Source organism: Puntigrus tetrazona, chromosome 7 (genome assembly GCF_018831695.1).
Source record: "Puntigrus tetrazona isolate hp1 chromosome 7, ASM1883169v1, whole genome shotgun sequence".
Lineage (NCBI taxonomy): Eukaryota > Metazoa > Chordata > Actinopteri > Cypriniformes > Cyprinidae > Puntigrus > Puntigrus tetrazona.
Genome location: NC_056705.1, coordinates 24,923,679 through 24,940,874, shown reverse-complemented (window position 1 = coordinate 24,940,874; position 17,196 = coordinate 24,923,679). Strand labels below are relative to the sequence as shown.

The following is a 17,196-nucleotide window of genomic DNA, read 5'->3' as shown; positions in this document are numbered from 1 at the left end:
CTGTTACAAAATGAATTAATACATTTCAACACAGTCAATTTAACTTGACTCCAGTGTGGTCTGACAAAAGCCACGTTGTATAGCCAAGTTTTATATACAGTGAGGTCTAAGATTATATAAGCAAATTATATAAGCATAACAATTTAAGTAAAAGCTGAATTGAAGTACTAACATGAATTTCCGAATGTATCTGTGTTTGATTCGTACCATTTTGCTTTAATGAGAGCAGTTTGCCCAGATGTGTTTGTATAACCTGATGATCATGTTCTTTAGCATGATTTAAGCATCTGACAAGAACATCTGACCTTCACAATGTTTTTCTCACATGATCAATCATTTAATTATTGACCAAGTAATATTTTATTATCCTAAAACTATTATCCTGTGTATTTCCAGGTTTTATGCAGAAAATTTAGACCTTTGTACTCTACTTACATTTGCTCATGTGATTAATTGTGTTTTTTTTTCTTCTTCTTTTTCTTTTTTATATTCAGAATCAGAGAGGAAGAAAGAGTGGAAAAGTATGACTTTGTGATGAATCTCAGAAGCCAAATCCAGTGAGGTCTCCTCCTGTCCCCCTCCATCCCTTTAGAGACCACACCATCCAGCGGACACCATTTCAAGGATTCTCTCTGGACCTTGATACCCACAGGAGGGGTGTGAACAAGAAGGCCCAGAGGAAGTGGACAGTGTGGGCAGGATGTGGGAGGGACTGAGACTGCAGGTGTTCTTCTTGTGTTTGGGGGCTGCCCTATGGAGTGCTGCAGCGGCATCGACACACAGGGGCTCAGGGCCACGGGAGCGCAGCCACCGCCGCCATCTCTCTTTGCACAAACACAGGGAGAGAGGCAAAGAGGGCCAGGTGCTTCACCGCTCCAAACGCGGCTGGGTCTGGAACCAGTTCTTTGTCATTGAGGAGTACACAGGCCCAGATCCCGTCTTAGTCGGCCGGGTAAGTAGAAACAAGGAACTTCTACATCCATTTCTCTACATCTCCCTCCCCCTCTATTTTTCTCTTAAGGTTATGCTGTGAATGAAAGTCATTGGGGTTTTCATTACAGACAGAGTCCTTGCAATATCCTCCATTTGTTCCACAAAAGCAATCAGTGGCCCACTTGATTAAAGGTTATAAATTGGATTTCCTTTTTAATAACGGAGCAGTCCCCTATGGTTCTTGCATAGGGGAAATGGACGATTTATGGGCCTGCCGGATAGTTACATGGCGAACCTGCAGCACGTTGGCCTTTAAATTCCCACCTGAACCCAAGTGGAGGTTTAGACTTATTGAGTGGGGATATTCTGTGTCAGGAGTTTAATTTCATTTTAACCAGCATAATCAACATCCCTTGATTCACATCAGCTCTATACACTTTGCTTGCAACATATAAACAGTCATACATTATGAAAATGAGGTTCGTTCGCATTTTAATATAAAACGATGAAGTTCGCTTGAGAGTAATGCAGACTCGCATTTAGGAGAGAGATGTTTCCCTGCTGACTTCACTGTCAATGCAGTCGGCCATCAGGGTGGATATTACTGTAAGATATGAGTGTGTTAATGTGATACTCTAGAGGAGATGCTATCATGGATTGCTGAAGACCAGCCAAAAAGCTTTCTACTTTGAGTCAGCGTTCTTGTTTGACCTGCTCGTTGCTGATGGAAACCTCTCACTCACATGCTCTTTCTCTTCTTCCAGCTTCATTCGGATGTAGATTCAGGAGATGGAAACATTAAATACATCCTTTCAGGGGAGGGAGCAGGCACTATTTTTGTCATTGATGACAAAACTGGCAACATTCACGCCACAAAGACACTGGACAGAGAAGAACAGGCCCAGTACACCCTGACCGCCCAAGCCGTAGCTCGAGACACCAACAAACCCCTAGAGCCTCCCTCAGAGTTCATTGTCAAGGTGCAGGACATCAACGACAATCCACCCGAGTTCCTTCACGGCCCTTACTATGCGCGAGTGGCTGAGATGTCCAATGTTGGTGAGTGCGAGCCTCTGGAAAAGCATATTTGTCAGCTTCTTCTCTTTCTCTATGAGCCCATGCCTGACAGCTTGTTCCTCATGCATTATTCAAAAGAGCTGAAATTTGACTCTTAGAAAGTGAGTCGGTACTCTTGTTGCAACTGTTGTTTTGTGACTGCTGACTTGTCTGGGTGTGTGTGTGTGTGTGTGTGTGTGTGTGTGTGTGCACGCTTGCATTTGTTTGTGTGCATGTGTTTGTGTTTACTGCATTTGCACTGTGCAATACATCATCAGTAATGCTCTCCTGTCACAGGGTAACGATCTGTTACCCCGATAGCCCCTGTTCACAGCTCACATAATACTACTGGGAACCTCGAAAGGCTAGTTTTGTCCAGGTCAATTCCTTATACTTTTAGACAAGTTGGTAAACACGCTGGGTAAATTGATTTTAGTGTGTAAACAGAATCAGATTTCATGGAAATTAGCCCGACTGAAGGCAAAACATTGCATGCACAAACCTGAGGCATCGGTTTGTACCGTCTAGCTTTAGACTCTGAAATGCTCTTGTTACCTTTAAGAAAGGTTATTCAGGATCACCTTTATAACCTGAGAAATAGCCAAGTTGCTGTTCTTTTTCTTATCTTTGTTGTGAATGTCGGTGGGAGGTGTATCTTAGACTGTGAGATCTGTGCAATATCCAAAAGCGATTTCTATCATGGTTTTCTCTTCAGGTACTTCAGTGATAAAGGTCACAGCTACAGACGCCGATGACCCCACATACGGCAACAGCGCCAGGTTGGTCTACAGCATCCTGCAGGGCCAGCCTTACTTTTCTGTGGAGCCACAAACAGGTACAGACATCAGTAATGATATTTTCACTGGTTCTGTTAGTTTTGTGGAGGCAGCCATGCATTCAAATGTGCATCGTGTGCAATTTCAAGTCATGTTTGGCTTCAATTCAATTACCACGGTATGAGGATTGGGAATGAAGAGGGTAGTCCTTTCACGCTTCGCGAGAGCACCTTGCGTTCTATGAGGTAAATTAACCTGTGGTCACATTAGTCCTACAGTGTCCCAGTGGCAGTGAAAACCCCTACAGCAGTCAGAGGAGATGGAGCAGATGCTGCTCATAAACTAAAGCTGGATGTTTTGCTCGATCCCTTTCAGCACTGCTCATCTGTGTGGTCCTAACAAAACCATTGTCCGACTATTCATAGGCATTTGTGTGAACCTCAAGAATGAACAAAATAGCCACATATTTTTCTGGTCTGAAAGTTGACTGGAAGAGTAAAGTGTCAGTTGAAAGCTAGAATTTAATTCTACAGCACTATCCTGAGATGTAAGACCAAGGTCAATTGCCCTACTGGACAAAAACTGCTGGTTTATGGCATGTAAACGGTAGTAAATGTAGAAGACAGTACAAGAAGAACAGTAACAGTACCGTAACGATGATTATCAAATATATTAAGCAAAACATTTGCTAATTCAGTTCACACAAAATGTATAAAATATATCTTCTATCATTTTAATGATTTTTTTAATGTCATTCATTTGCAATACAAAATCACATATTCCATGCAAATGTATTCATTTTGACAGATTAGTTGAATGAATAATGACAGTCAAATCAAATAACAGAATATAATCATGCAACTGAATTTAACTTTTAATTGAACAGATTGTTGTAATAGCAATAATTTATACATTCAGATTAATGATTCCAGCCTATAGGTTTATTGAGCAATGTTTGAAATGTGCCTCTAATTCAATGAAATATTAAATACTGTAGTTGGTGCTTTCTGCCCCAGTTCTGAGGGGGTTTCCATTTCAAAATAACAATATTTGCTACTGCAAAAATCCATTCCAACTGGTTAGACAGAATGACTTTCATAAATGCTAATGAAACAGTAAATGAATGAATGAATGGAAGGTCATAAACAACTGGTCTGGGGTGCATCTTACTTCCTCTTCTGTTTATGTGTCCTCTTCTGTTTACATTTTAAGTCATTTTGGAAATGCCTTAATGTAAATGTGTTTACCTATAGGAATTATTCGAACAGCACTTCCCAACATGGACAGGGAGGCCAGGCAGGAATACGATGTCGTCATCCAGGCCAAGGACATGGGTGGACACATGGGTGGTCTGTCAGGAACCACACAGGTTAAAATCACCCTGACTGATGTCAATGACAACCCTCCCAAGTTTGCTCAGGGTGAGAGAATTTATTCTTCCAGCTGTGAATGTTCCCTCTTTCTCTGTCTTTCTCTCTTTTCCTATCTCCATCTCCTATCCATCATTTTTTGTCCTCTTCTATCCTTGTCAGGTTTTATTATTGTCACTGTGACCATGCCTTGCTCTTTGGCTGGCTACACACAACATTACTCTGACCTCTGCTATGCATGCACCAAGGGAGGAGAGTTTGCTTTTAGCCAGTGTACAGCTCTTTCTTCTCCACACTTCAATCCTCAAACCACATATTAACATTGACAAGCCCTCAGGGACCAAGTCAGAATCTGCTAATATGAGCTACAGATGTTAACATGAAAATATCACAACTTAATTATTCAAATGTTCTTTAAACGTTCAGCACGAGCACGATGACATCAAGTCTCTCGAGCGTGAAAGGCTGGATTAAATATTTACAGTGTTTGCGTATACAGAAGACAGCAGGAACAGGCTAGCATGAGCTTGCGTTCATGTGTTGCCGATGTGACATTAAACTGCACACTAAGCACATAGATTTTATCTGTCTTTTGTTCCAGAAATCGGCCCTATAAATCTCCTCCGAGCTTTTGCTTTTTTGTGCGCTCTGAGCCTCAGGCTCGGTAGCAAAGGGCCTTCAAGCTTTTCCCTGACTCAAGCAGAATGCAGCATGGTCCCAGCGCTCCAGCTCCTACACAAGCCCTGTTTTTGGTGCTGGTTGAAACCGTTATTCATGGACCAAAATAAACTGTACATTGCAAGGTTATTGCCCACAATGAGTAGCTTAGGCCAGCAGATCCTTAAATCTACCTCACCGATAGTTTTGAGCCGACTGCATGATGGAACATTTCAGGAGCAAGATAGATTTTTTAATGTGGACAGCAGTTTGGCTCAGAGCACAGGTGAGAACCTGAGCTTCAGATATTTAATGTGGCTCTGCTCACTGCGAAAAATGTAGTTTGAGCAGTGAGCTGTCTCTTTTAGGCTCAATATTGATTCCCCGAGTTGTTTGCCCTATCTGAAACAGACTTTGACACATGACTTGCTGCAAACTTAACTACCAAAAAACGTGTAGATGAAAATGCTTTTTTTTGGGTCTGTTGAGGGTCTGATTGAAAAAGCAAACCTCTTTGCACGCCCTGGCCTTTCTTTGCGAGGACTTCCTCCCCATGTGGGAGTTATTTTTATAAATGCAGCTGAAGCCTTTGGCTCTCAGCAGACAGGGAGTGGAGCCATATGGTCCTTCTGCGAGCTCCAGCCTCAGGCAGGTGTCTGTTATAGTCTTCATACACCCACCCACATACGCATTCAGGCTCACTCGAGCACACAAATATAAATTTCACACATGCGCTCCTGTTCTCACCAGCTAAGAGCTCACAGGTGCCAGGCAGCTAGCTGAAGGTAGCACTGGTATCATGCAGAGAACCAGCTCTCCATTCCCGGGTGGGCAGTGTGATTTTTCTTGCCAGTGACTCAGAGATATTATAAACCATATAACCCCTTACCCTCACCCCCTTCTTCCGAGAGCTCCTGGGACTCACTCTCCTTCTTCACAGGTGTTTACGCCATGGCGGTATCAGAGGACAAGGTTCCAGGTGAGGAGGTGGGTCGATTAAAGGCCAGAGATCCTGATTTGGCAGAGAACGGAATGGTGGATTATCGCATTTTGGATGGAGACGGCATGAACCTCTTTGAGATCACCAAGGACTCGGAGACCCAGGAGGCAGTCATCAAACTAAAGAAGGTGAAGTGTGTGAGAGTGCTAAAGGAGTATGTGTAAACGCAATGTCTAGTTATGTAAGTGCGATTGTGAACGGGACCAAGTGTGCGTGAGAAAGGGAGGGGTGTTCTTGTCAGATAGCATTACCGCAAATTTCTCTGTCCATCCCTTAGTCTTCTTGAGGAATCGTTTGCATTTAGCTTATTTGCTTGTTCATTTGTGTTCCTATTTGCATGGACGCTCAGATATGCGAGGTTGTGAGCGCAAGTGCAAGTGCAGGACTGCTGGGAAGCTGGGAAGTGATTTTTCACTATTTTCACTCTGTAATTGCAGTGACATTGCCCATCCCTTCCCTATTATGTCTGAGATGAGCATTGACTTTCATGGCTGCTTCTCTCCGACCGTGTGAGGGAAGCTCATCTGGGCCGTGCTGCCCGGGTTATTCCTCCCCTGCTCTGAGGCCCTGGATTATGCAGACAATTACACAGCCACTCGGGTTAGGCTGCCGTCCGTCCGTACCCCCACCTCCCATGGCCGAGAGAAATCTCACATCACCCTGAGAAGCCTGCTAGCCACTAACCAGCTTTAGCCTGAGAGCCAAAGAGACCCTATCTGCAACCTTAACACTGCCACCTGCTGGTGATCCTTTACCTCTCACCTCAACAGCTTAAGATCTCTAGTGATCATCCACAGAATGATCATTTGAAAGGAAAGCATATTGAAGAAAGAAAAACGCATGCAGTCAAGAATTATTGCTGTTTAAGCTGTGTAATCCGGTGACGCGTCAGCATATTGTGAATGTTGTTTGTGTAAAAGAGGTTTGTATGGTGAGGGAACAATCGGAAAGGGATTTTGTCAGCCTTGCTTGTGTTTTTTTTTTTTTTTTCCGTTGTGGCCACAGCAGTGCTTTTTCAGATTGCAGAGAAGGGTATAAGGGGATGAATCACGCAGAAGGGTGAGAGAACAGACAATACGGCATGCCAACAACAATCAGCTTGATGCAATGCTGCTTCACTCAATAACACAATGCCTCGCTGATACACCTCTTGGGAAATCATCACCTTTTGCTCTTCAAAGCATGTTGAAAATTAAAGTCGAAATTACTGACGGAATTGCCAGGGTTTTAATCAAGTATTCTGTTTCAACTGCGGGCAGGCGACGCAGGCTGAATATTAAGAGGAGACGTAGCATTATTGTGAATATTATCTGTTCCTGATTAGGTTCAGTCGAGAGTTATTAGGTGCCAAATAAAGGATTGTAGTAGGGGAAAAAGAGAAAGAGGGGGGGGGACTGCTGTTGTCAGGATAAACACTGAATAGTTTTCAACCTGTTGGAGGAAAGAACTGGGTCATACTTGTTTCCAGCGTTGGCAGCTCCATTAAAGAGATCCAAAGAAAAGAAAATACGAGAGAAGAGAATGAGGAAGCAAGAAAAACAACTTTCCTCCAATCAACACACAGCTAGTCGGCATGTGTACGTGTGAGTTTGTGTTTGAGTTGATATGTACCCTTTATGTGTAATTCTCACTTGGTAATTTGTGACCGAGAGGTGTGACGGGTGAGACAGGCTAATCAGAAAACAGGCGGACGTGTGAAAACTGGTGATGCAGGAGGACACAAGCGGACCAGATGACTGGCTGCTTTTGAACTGCTTTTTTTAATCTTGTTTCATTTGCTTGAACCTAAATTGCATGAGAATTGTGCCATTTGAGAATTGTAAAAAAGTGCAATCTGTAACTGAAAGACGTCTGCAAGAGCCTTCGAATGTTCAAATGCTTTTTCATTCAAGCTTCTTTGTGGATTCAGTCTCCTTCCCAAATGTATAACAACAGTGCCCTCTAGTCTGCTTCTTTTAAACTTTTCCTTTTATTTCTTTTTTTTTTTTTTCTGGTTAGCTATATTCTAGTGTTCACTTTATCTATTTATTTATTTTTTTCTTTTCACTTGATTTATTGGTAATCTATTAATGGTTATTTTATTGCTCTGACTCATTTAATCTTTTAATTCACCTTTGGTCCTCCATGTAGTCCAGAATCAATTTACACAGAGGTTGCTTTCGAAGATGTACAGTGATTCCTAAAAAATAATACAAATTCACAGCTTCCATCAAAGCGAATAACCAAATTGTATCCTGACCTCTTGTTTTTAGCCTGTGGACTTTGAGACCAAGCGATCATACACACTAAAAGTAGAAGCCACCAACCCACACGTGGACCCGCGTTTTGCTGCCTGGGGTCCATATAAAGATACTACCATTGTGAAAATATCAGTAGAAGATGCAGATGAGCCCCCGATCTTCATGGCTCCCAGCTACAACTTTGAGGTGGAGGAAAATGCCCCAGCAGGCACTTTGGTCGGCCGTGTGCACGCCAAAGATACCGACATCATGAACAACCCAATCAGGTAACAACCACGTCCTGTAAAAAGAATCAGATTACTTTTGCTTTGGCTGTTTTTGGCAGTAAAGTAGTATGATCAGTGCTTTGTTTGATGACAGCCGTTTTTACCTTTTTTTTTCTCTTTCATCCCAGATATATGATTCCACGCTACACAGACTTGGAAGAGTTTTTCACCATTAATACAGAAGACGGCATTATTAAGACCACAAGGCCTTTAGACAGGGAAGCACAGGCTTGGCACAACATTTCTGTCAGTGCTGCAGAGATTGGTAGGTCACTCATCGCTTTTCTGGGCTTTTAAATAACAGAGTAGCCTTGCGTGTTTCTCATTTTTTCCCTAACCAAGCTCTCCAGCTTTTCCTCCACCCTGCTCTTATGTGGTTGTAGTGTCGCCAGGCCTCCTGCATGATTTCAGAAGAGACAGCCACAGATTACCTCTTCAAACTTCAAATGATACCCTCAGTTCAGTGAACACTGTGTAATTGGCCCTAAAATGTTATATATTTATTTTTGTGTGCATCTGATTTCCTTGAGGTGCAGTTAGTGTTTGTTCTGCTTGAATTCAAAGTTTCTGTGTGATACATTTTCCTTTTCATTCCACTGTCTTTGATAATTTCGACCATCAAAAACTACACTGAAAATGTTCCTTTGTTATGTGGAAGACGGTTGTGTCTGAAAACAAAATATCAAGGGATTTACTAAACCTGATCATTTCAGATAGGAGATGTCAGTGAATTATTCTGAACTGTCACAATTATGATTCTGTCGTGTCACTAATATCATTCTCCCGAGGGCTAACTAAAGTTATTACAGCACACTGAATTATTGATGAATCTAATGAAAAATGAATGAAAAAAAATCTCATTTTGAATTCTCTTGTTGTTCCAGGTGGCCATCACCAAGATGCAAAAGTAAGAGTCAATATCAAAGTCAAAGATGTTAATGACAACGCGCCAGAGTTTGCCACTCAAAATGAAGTGCTTGTCTGTGAGAATGTCAACCCTGGAAAGGTAAATCAACTAACTGTTTAACTGTATATCATTTCTAAAGGGTCATGTGACACTAAAGGCTGGAGAATATGCCAAAATAAATCATTTTAAAAGTCTAAACAATATATAGTACTGATTATATAGTACCATAGATAGATAGATTCAGATTAGTGGATATTTTTGTCTTAGATAACTTAATGTGTCTTATGATCCCTATATCTGTGAAATGTATGGCTGCCTTTAAGCAGGTACAGGAAATGGTTAATGAATAAGCTAATTCATAAAAGAGGTCACAACTTCTATCAAAACTTTTAAATGAGCACTATAAAAGATTATATTGATGTCTAAATTTAATCAATTCAGTGTTCACTTTCCCTTTGTCGGCCAGTTGCAAGTTTGAATGAGTGACAGAGAAAAAAAGAATGAGAGATAAAAGAGGCATACATTTATTTAAAGGCATGCCCTGGTGATTTTAACCAATTTAACATGACCTGATTTGAACCCTCTGTTCCACAGCTCATTGAAACAGTTAGCGCTACGGATAAGGACGAAATGGCCCACCGCCAGCACTTTCACTTCAGCCTAGCCCCTGAGGTCGCTAACAACCACAGTTTCTCCCTCAAGGACAACAGAGGTGTGTGGCACACAAAACAACCCATAACAGAATAATTTACACTAAAGAACTGCTTCTTTCAAGCCAAGTAAACTGCCTAAGGAAATACGCCAATTGAAAACACAATTTTTTTTAGTCTCTTTCCAAACCAAATGAGTTTATCCATGTGTGGGAGTGAGTGTCTGCAGTGTCGCCCAGCCAACCTCGTGTTGATAATTAGGCCATGATGAGGTGGGCAAACTCAAGTCAACTTCCTCTCTTATTAATTATGGAGGCATCGCTCTCATTTGAGCTTCTCCATCTGTGGATTTGAAACGTGGGTGAGGCCCAGCTGGTAGGCAGCCCCGTTTCTATCTGTTTCTCAAGCATCTTGCTTGGTGTGCCCAGAAAACCTTCAGCACCAAACTTTAGTGGAATACTCTTTGCTTAAACAGGTAAAAACAAGGTCAGAAGAACATGTATGAGAGTCAGTCGCTGGGAAATGAGGAGCGTCTCTGTGGAGTGTCGTCGTGACTGGGTGACTCAGTTTGAGGGGAATCTGCTGCTTTTATATGAACTCATTATGTGGTTCTTGGTAGATTACTAGCTGAATTATGTATGCTTCAAAGAAACTGTAAATTGTGGTAATTTGGTGTTATTTTAGAATGCTGTGTATTACTGCTGATATGATAATGATAGTAGTCTAACATATGCTAACTAACTAAACTGTTTTGTTGCTGTTGAATTTTGAGTCGTACCTGGAAGAGAATTAGAATTTTCAAACAGTTGGATCAGACATTTCCAGTCAGTTTTTAGAATTACTTCATTTTGTTTACATAAATTGCACTATAAACAGTGGAAGCAGCTATACTTACAGAATCAGACAACTGTAGCTCTGTGTAATTTAACCATATATTATCACAGACCTTATTTTACTCTGAAATCGAAAAGCTGAACACCTCAAGGGACCCCATGGGGAAATAGCCTTCCAGCTTGGCCTAAAAATTGACATCATTGACTGAACTTCTCTGTTCCATTGGCTAATTTCTGATTGTGCTATATTTCTCGTTGACCACCAATAGATTGGAAATATCATGAAATCCAATAGTTGATTCCAGTAACAACACATAATTGTTGAGCGAAACAAGCATTAATTGTTTTTAAAGGGTGAATGTTTACAATCACAGATCTGTTTAGGCTGTTTTCTTGGTTAATAGAGCGAACCGATGTGAACCGAGAAGTTGAGGGAATGAAAGAGAGAGAAATGACTGTCTTTCCCTTTCGGGTCTGCTTTAATGAGAAAGGAGATGAGCACTTTTTAGCGGGCCATTTCAAAAGCCAACAATATTAGGGAGACAGATTAGGCTACTCAGATTGACTGGCTTTATCAGGATCCGGAGCCTTTCAAATGGATACAGTTTTCAACAGCTTTGCCCACCCATTTATCTGAAGCTCCATTATGCTCCACTCTCCGCACAGAGGCTCTGACATTGCTCCTCTTATCAGACGGACGTAATGAAGGCCTGCTGATTATAAATGTGCATGAACTCTAAATATGAAGTGTATTGAATATTATATGTTTAATAATAACGAAAAAGTAAAAATGCATCAGATCTGGTTTTCATCAGCAAGGTTTTGAGAATGCCAACACTTATTTAAATGCAGGAATTAATCATCAACCAGCATGTGTAATTTTTAGTAAACATGTCGTTGAGAGCCACAAAGTTTAGGAAGTTTTTTTGTGTGTGTGTGTGTGTGTGTGTGTGTGTGTGTGTTGAAAAAAGGCAAAATACATTCTTACATGTTTTTCATAAATACAAATGCAACTTTTTTTTCATCAGAATTGCTATAATATAGTTATAAAGTCAAATATGTAAAGTTATGATTGCTTCCCAGCAGGCACACACTATAACACAGTTTATATCTGCTTTATATTTTATATTTATATTTGTTTAAAAAACTTGGTTGCTTCATCAGGTGAACTAAACTTAATGTCTAATGTCAATGTTATTTGATGTCCAATTCCGACATCTGCTGACATTGATATTTGAAGATTTAGGTAGTGTAACAAAAATCCAACATTAAGTCAATGTCAAACCAAAATGCAATGTCTATACTGACGTCAAAGTTAATCTGACTATATATTGATGTCCTGTACCTGCTGGGATGTTACAAAGCCAGAATTGTGAGATATACAAACATGGAAATTTGAGAAAAATGATCAGAATTGTGACAAAAATAGATTTATAAAGAATCAGTTTTTTTTTTTATAGCAGTATTTATAGCAGCACATCATGCGCATATGACCAATGTTTTCATTCTCCATTCCTGGCACAAAGGAGGCTTCCTTGAGAGTCCTCAGCATGTACAGCATTTGCCAATAAAGGTAGCCCAAAAGCACAACATCATAAACAAGGACCCAGAGGAGCTCTCTCCGGTTCAAACGTTGCAAATTGATACTTCACACAGCCCATGGTAATCTCACTGACAGAATATGATATAGAATTATAATGGATAACATTAGATTGATCGAGCCTGTCCACGGCGTCATGCTATATGAGCGTTGTAGCCATATCATTAGTGGCCTTCCCTGACAGAGCCACTGAAGGTTGAAGAAAGTGGTGCCAGAGGGAGTGAAAATGACTAAACCCCAGGCCCCTAAATGAACTCACTCCATCTATGCCTTCAGCGTGACCTTGCACTGAGTCAGGGAAATGCGCTGGCACTGATCCATCCCTCCCAGTTGCAAATAAAACCAATACCGCTCCCTCCGCTCTAACTTTGATTACACTTCCAAAAGCTGATAAATGCTCTCAATATTAAACATGAATTTAATATTGGAGGATTCACACCTCATTGACTCTCACCGGTGGCTGTGGGTAGTCCTCATGCACCTAAACTCCAGGGAACAGAGAACTTTCCTGTAATTCTATTCAGGGCATTTACAACTATGTTGTTGTTTTTATGAAAATCCTGTAACCTCTTCATCAGCTGAAGTAAACATTCCATCAATGTTCCTCTGTCGCTTCCACAGATAGTACTGCTAGCATCTTTGTGATCCGGAAGGGCTTCAGCAGACTATCCCAGGATGTGTATCACCTTCCCATCGAGATCAATGACAATGGCGTACCCCCGATGAGCAGTACCAATACTCTTATAATCCGTGTGTGCAGCTGTGACAGCAAAGACACCATCCTCTCTTGCAACGTGGAACCTTTCATCCTGTCGGCAGGGCTCAGCACCGGAGCTCTGATTGCCATCTTGGCCTGTATTGTTATTCTACTGGGTAAGCCTAATTATATTTTTATACGAATACACAAGCGAAGCAACCATGTGTAAATAATAGAGGTCTAGCTCGGTTGGTTTAAACATATTATAGGGACCTGATGCATGTCAATATTTGCATTTCACCCCAAAAGTCACTGGAATTCTTTTACACTCATGCAACCGTAAAGTGTAAAGTATTTTTAAAACAGATAGTTTACAGAAAACATAATTTATGTACTTTGCTTGCCTCTGTAGACTGATTAGGGATTTGTTTCCCTAAAGCCCAAGTACGTTATAAAGACGATTGTTTACTTGAGTAATATGTAAAAATTGTTGAATGCTTCCGAGTAATTGTAAGGCAAACTTATGTAGTACATATTTATGTATATGTGTATGTACTTATTTAAGCACAACTGTGAAAGTACATTTTTATTTAAACCAATATGTAAGAACACTATTAATAACGTTTGAAATGGACAATTATTAGCTTTAAATAAAAAATAAAAAAAAACATTAAATCAAATACAAAAACAAGAATGATTGGATGAACAAATACATGCATAAAATATTAAAATATGTAAACACAAAATAAATTAAATGAAATGTGTGTGTGTGTGTATCTAAAAAAATATTTGGACATAAAAGAATACAGAAATAAATGGGGGAAAAAAAACATTTAAAGATAGTCGTTTTCGAAAGGATTTTGTTTTGTTTTTTCAAATGTGTAAAGAATGTCAAGTCATATTCATGTGCTGTAATATTACGCTTCATCATTCTCACAAAAAAAAATATTAGCTCTAGCTTATGTGGGCTTGTCAAAGAGCAGTATTAAAACATTGCATTTAATGGGAACACTTCATCTTCAGAGTCAAGTCTTTCCAGCAACTACATTTAAGAAAATAGTTTCTGATGTGATTACTTATATACAGAAGCATCGTAGCGATTGCAGCACAAGTGAGAGATGCTGTTATCACTGGCTTGACATTTGTTTGCATGTCTGCAGCGATCGTGGTGCTGTTCGTGGCCCTGCGGCGGCAGAAAAAGGAGCCTTTGATCGTATTTGAGGAGGAAGACATTCGGGAGAACATCATCACCTATGATGATGAGGGAGGTGGCGAGGAGGACACAGAGGCCTTTGACATCGCCACCTTACAGAACCCAGACGGTGCTAACGGTTTCCTGCCCCGTAAGGACATCAAGCCCGAGCTGCAGTATCCCATGCGCCCCGGCCTGAGGCCCATTGGCAACAGCGTAGACGTGGATGACTTCATCAAAACACGGATTTCTGACGCAGACAATGACCCCACAGCACCCCCGTATGACTCCATTCAGATCTACGGTTATGAAGGTAGAGGTTCTATCGCTGGCTCTCTCAGTTCCTTGGAGTCGGTGACCACAGATTCAGACCTGGACTACGATTACCTCCAAAGCTGGGGGCCGCGTTTCAAGAAACTTGCCGATCTTTACGGCACCAAAGACTCCGCTGATGACAACTCTTAACGTTCGCTCAAATAAGTCCCTTTTCATCTCCCTCCACCCGGCCCTCCTCCACTAACTGTGTGTTTTGTGAAGTTTACTATAAGTATTCCATGAGTTTTTCACTTTATAGTAAACTCTAGGTTGTTTGTGAGTATACGCACAGTATACTAGATGCTGGGAGTGTCATAGGTATGATCACAATGTGCTATGGGGGAGCCAGAAGGGTAGAAATAAAAATTTTACAAAAACAAAATAAAACAACAACAAAAAAAATAAAATAAAGACACACAAGACACACAGACACATCTGTGGTGGACGTGTCTCTGTGGTGTGTATGAAATGAAGAAATATGTGTTTAAGAACTGAAGAACGTTACGTCTCACTTTTGATGTTTGTAGGTTCCTACAGGTTTGAGGTTATGGATATGGATCATAGAGAGACATGGATTTGCTGATACTGTGAACGAGCTCACGAAGAAATAAAAACAAAAACAGTTGCCTTATTAAGTAATCTGGAGCGAACGTCAGCAAATTAAGACTTCTATAACTTCTGTAGCGCCTCCATATTGTCTTTGGAGATATTGTCCAAACAGGTCTTCTTGTTTTCTTTAGTTTTTTTTGGTTGTTTTTATATATATATATATATGAATATATTTGGAAACAGATGGATCCAGCAAAAATAGACTCAGTGTGTTTCTGTCATCTAGAATAAAAGAAAAAGTAACTTGAAAAAAAAACCTTCAGCCCAGTTCCATCTACGAACAATCACAAAGAAAGACCTGTGAGCTCAAAAATCGCCTTAACTAATGGACACTCTTGCAACGCAGTGCATTTTTTGTAACTTGAAAGCTATATCCTAAAGCAAGCTAAAGTCCTTATAACGTATGTACAGTACAATGTGCAAAATATGTCTCTTGAGGATCAATCTTACACCGATCAATTTATGTAAATCTTTCTCTCTCTTTTTTTTCATTATGATGATATCATTATTTTATTTTTATTATTATTATTATTATTATTATTCTTTTTTCAGTTTTCTTCATTTCTCATTCTCTTTAATGGCTTATGTTATTCTCCTTGGTGAGAAAATGGCAGTCTGTCTTGTCGCAGTGAGAAATGGCTAATTTCTATGTCGATTTTATGGTAACTATTTGTACAATTTTAAAAGTTCTTATTTTAGTATTCATACAAATATCAGTATTTCAACATGTAAGGAAAATATTACAGCATCACACTTATATTTTATGAACATTGTACTGTTGCTTTATTATGTGCTTCAATCTAAGAAGCAAAAACTTTGAAATAAATGCTCTTTTTATAAAAATGATCGAAGACGGTAAGAAATTTGTGTCAACTAAATGCATCGGCGCAGTTGCGCGACGTATAACCGCTGTAGCGCGCCTCGTGATGGAAACACAAAAGTTGAATACGAATGCAGTGCAGTACATGAATTGCATTTACGCTCGCAAAGACGTGCAGAGCTTTTCACCGGCGGCTTCTGTGCTTTCCAGTGGTAGGTCTCTCCATTGTCTCCCAGCAGAGAGGCTTGCATTCTTTCCTCTCCCAGGGTAGCCGCACACTGAAAGGTCAATGTGCACTCTGTTAAAAAAAGAAAAAGAATGAAAAGAAAAATAGTCTTACATAAAACCGAACTTTAGCCTACCTGAATGAGATTGGACACCAATTTCCCTGAAGGGCCTTGGAAATAAACAGAAGAGCACTGCTGCAGGCTCTTCTCGCCCATGCAGGAAGACTACATTTGCCGTAACCGTGTATGAAGTGAAGCACAGGAAATAGCATCTGATGACAAACCGTTCCCTGTGGAAGCGTAGCCCTTAGCTATCCTCCGTGGAATCCTGCCGGGTGTCCTCTTTAACAAGCAGCTAAAATGCATACCCTTTAAAAATACTGGTTTTGGTTTATTCCGCCGGTGTTATTGTCAGAAAGGATATGGCTATCTGTGCTTCCGAGTAGGAAAAATTGTCACTCTGCATGAGTTTTTCTTGTCATGCCTCTAGACTTGTTATGTCAAAGAACTAGATTGCGTGCGAGCCATCGGAGGCGAACTAGCAGCAGGTGGCATCCGCTTGTTAGCTGATTAGTGATTTCTAACCACATGCCAATCGCAATCGCCAGATTTCCACCAACACCCCTGATTGTTTTGGAATGCGGTTTACAGTTTCTGAAAAGTGCCCAGTGGGAATTGTACAGAGTTTAGTTTGAAACCTAACTGTTTTATAGAGCGCAACAGCCAGGTTCTGGAAGTAAAAATTGATGTCAATCAATGCTATATGTCTTTGTTGTAAAGAGTCCCACCAATCAGAGACTCGCAGCAAACAAATCGCACCAAGCGTCTGCTGAGACCTGCGTACTTTCCTGAAGCACCCCAAATAATGCAATCGAATAACCCTTGTATTTCAAAACACTACGATACTTGTCACACTTTAATTTAAGGTCTCACCATTCACAAACCTTTAACTACCTTTGCCTCAATAAACTCCTAATTTGCTTTTTCTTATTAGTAGTTAGTAAGGTAGTTGTTAAGTTTTGTTATTGGGTAGGATTAGGGATGTAGA

General features: G+C 40.6%; 1 protein-coding gene across 1 annotated transcript in view; it reads left to right on the top strand.

Moving 5' to 3' along the window:
- The window catches only part of cdh11 (cadherin 11, type 2, OB-cadherin (osteoblast)), a 47,904-nt gene extending 31,960 nt beyond the window's left edge, over positions 1-15,944 (top strand). Inside the window, exons 2-12 of the mRNA XM_043244809.1 lie at positions 495-952; positions 1,698-1,992; positions 2,705-2,824; positions 4,019-4,186; positions 5,733-5,920; positions 8,045-8,298; positions 8,427-8,563; positions 9,183-9,304; positions 9,800-9,917; positions 12,910-13,161; positions 14,146-15,944. Of these exons, the coding sequence (XP_043100744.1) occupies positions 701-952; positions 1,698-1,992; positions 2,705-2,824; positions 4,019-4,186; positions 5,733-5,920; positions 8,045-8,298; positions 8,427-8,563; positions 9,183-9,304; positions 9,800-9,917; positions 12,910-13,161; positions 14,146-14,642 (2,403 nt within the window). The 5' untranslated portion in view covers positions 495-700 and the 3' untranslated portion in view covers positions 14,643-15,944. The remainder of the gene's footprint in view (positions 1-494; positions 953-1,697; positions 1,993-2,704; positions 2,825-4,018; positions 4,187-5,732; positions 5,921-8,044; positions 8,299-8,426; positions 8,564-9,182; positions 9,305-9,799; positions 9,918-12,909; positions 13,162-14,145) is intronic.
- Positions 15,945-17,196: the final 1,252 nt, after the last annotated feature.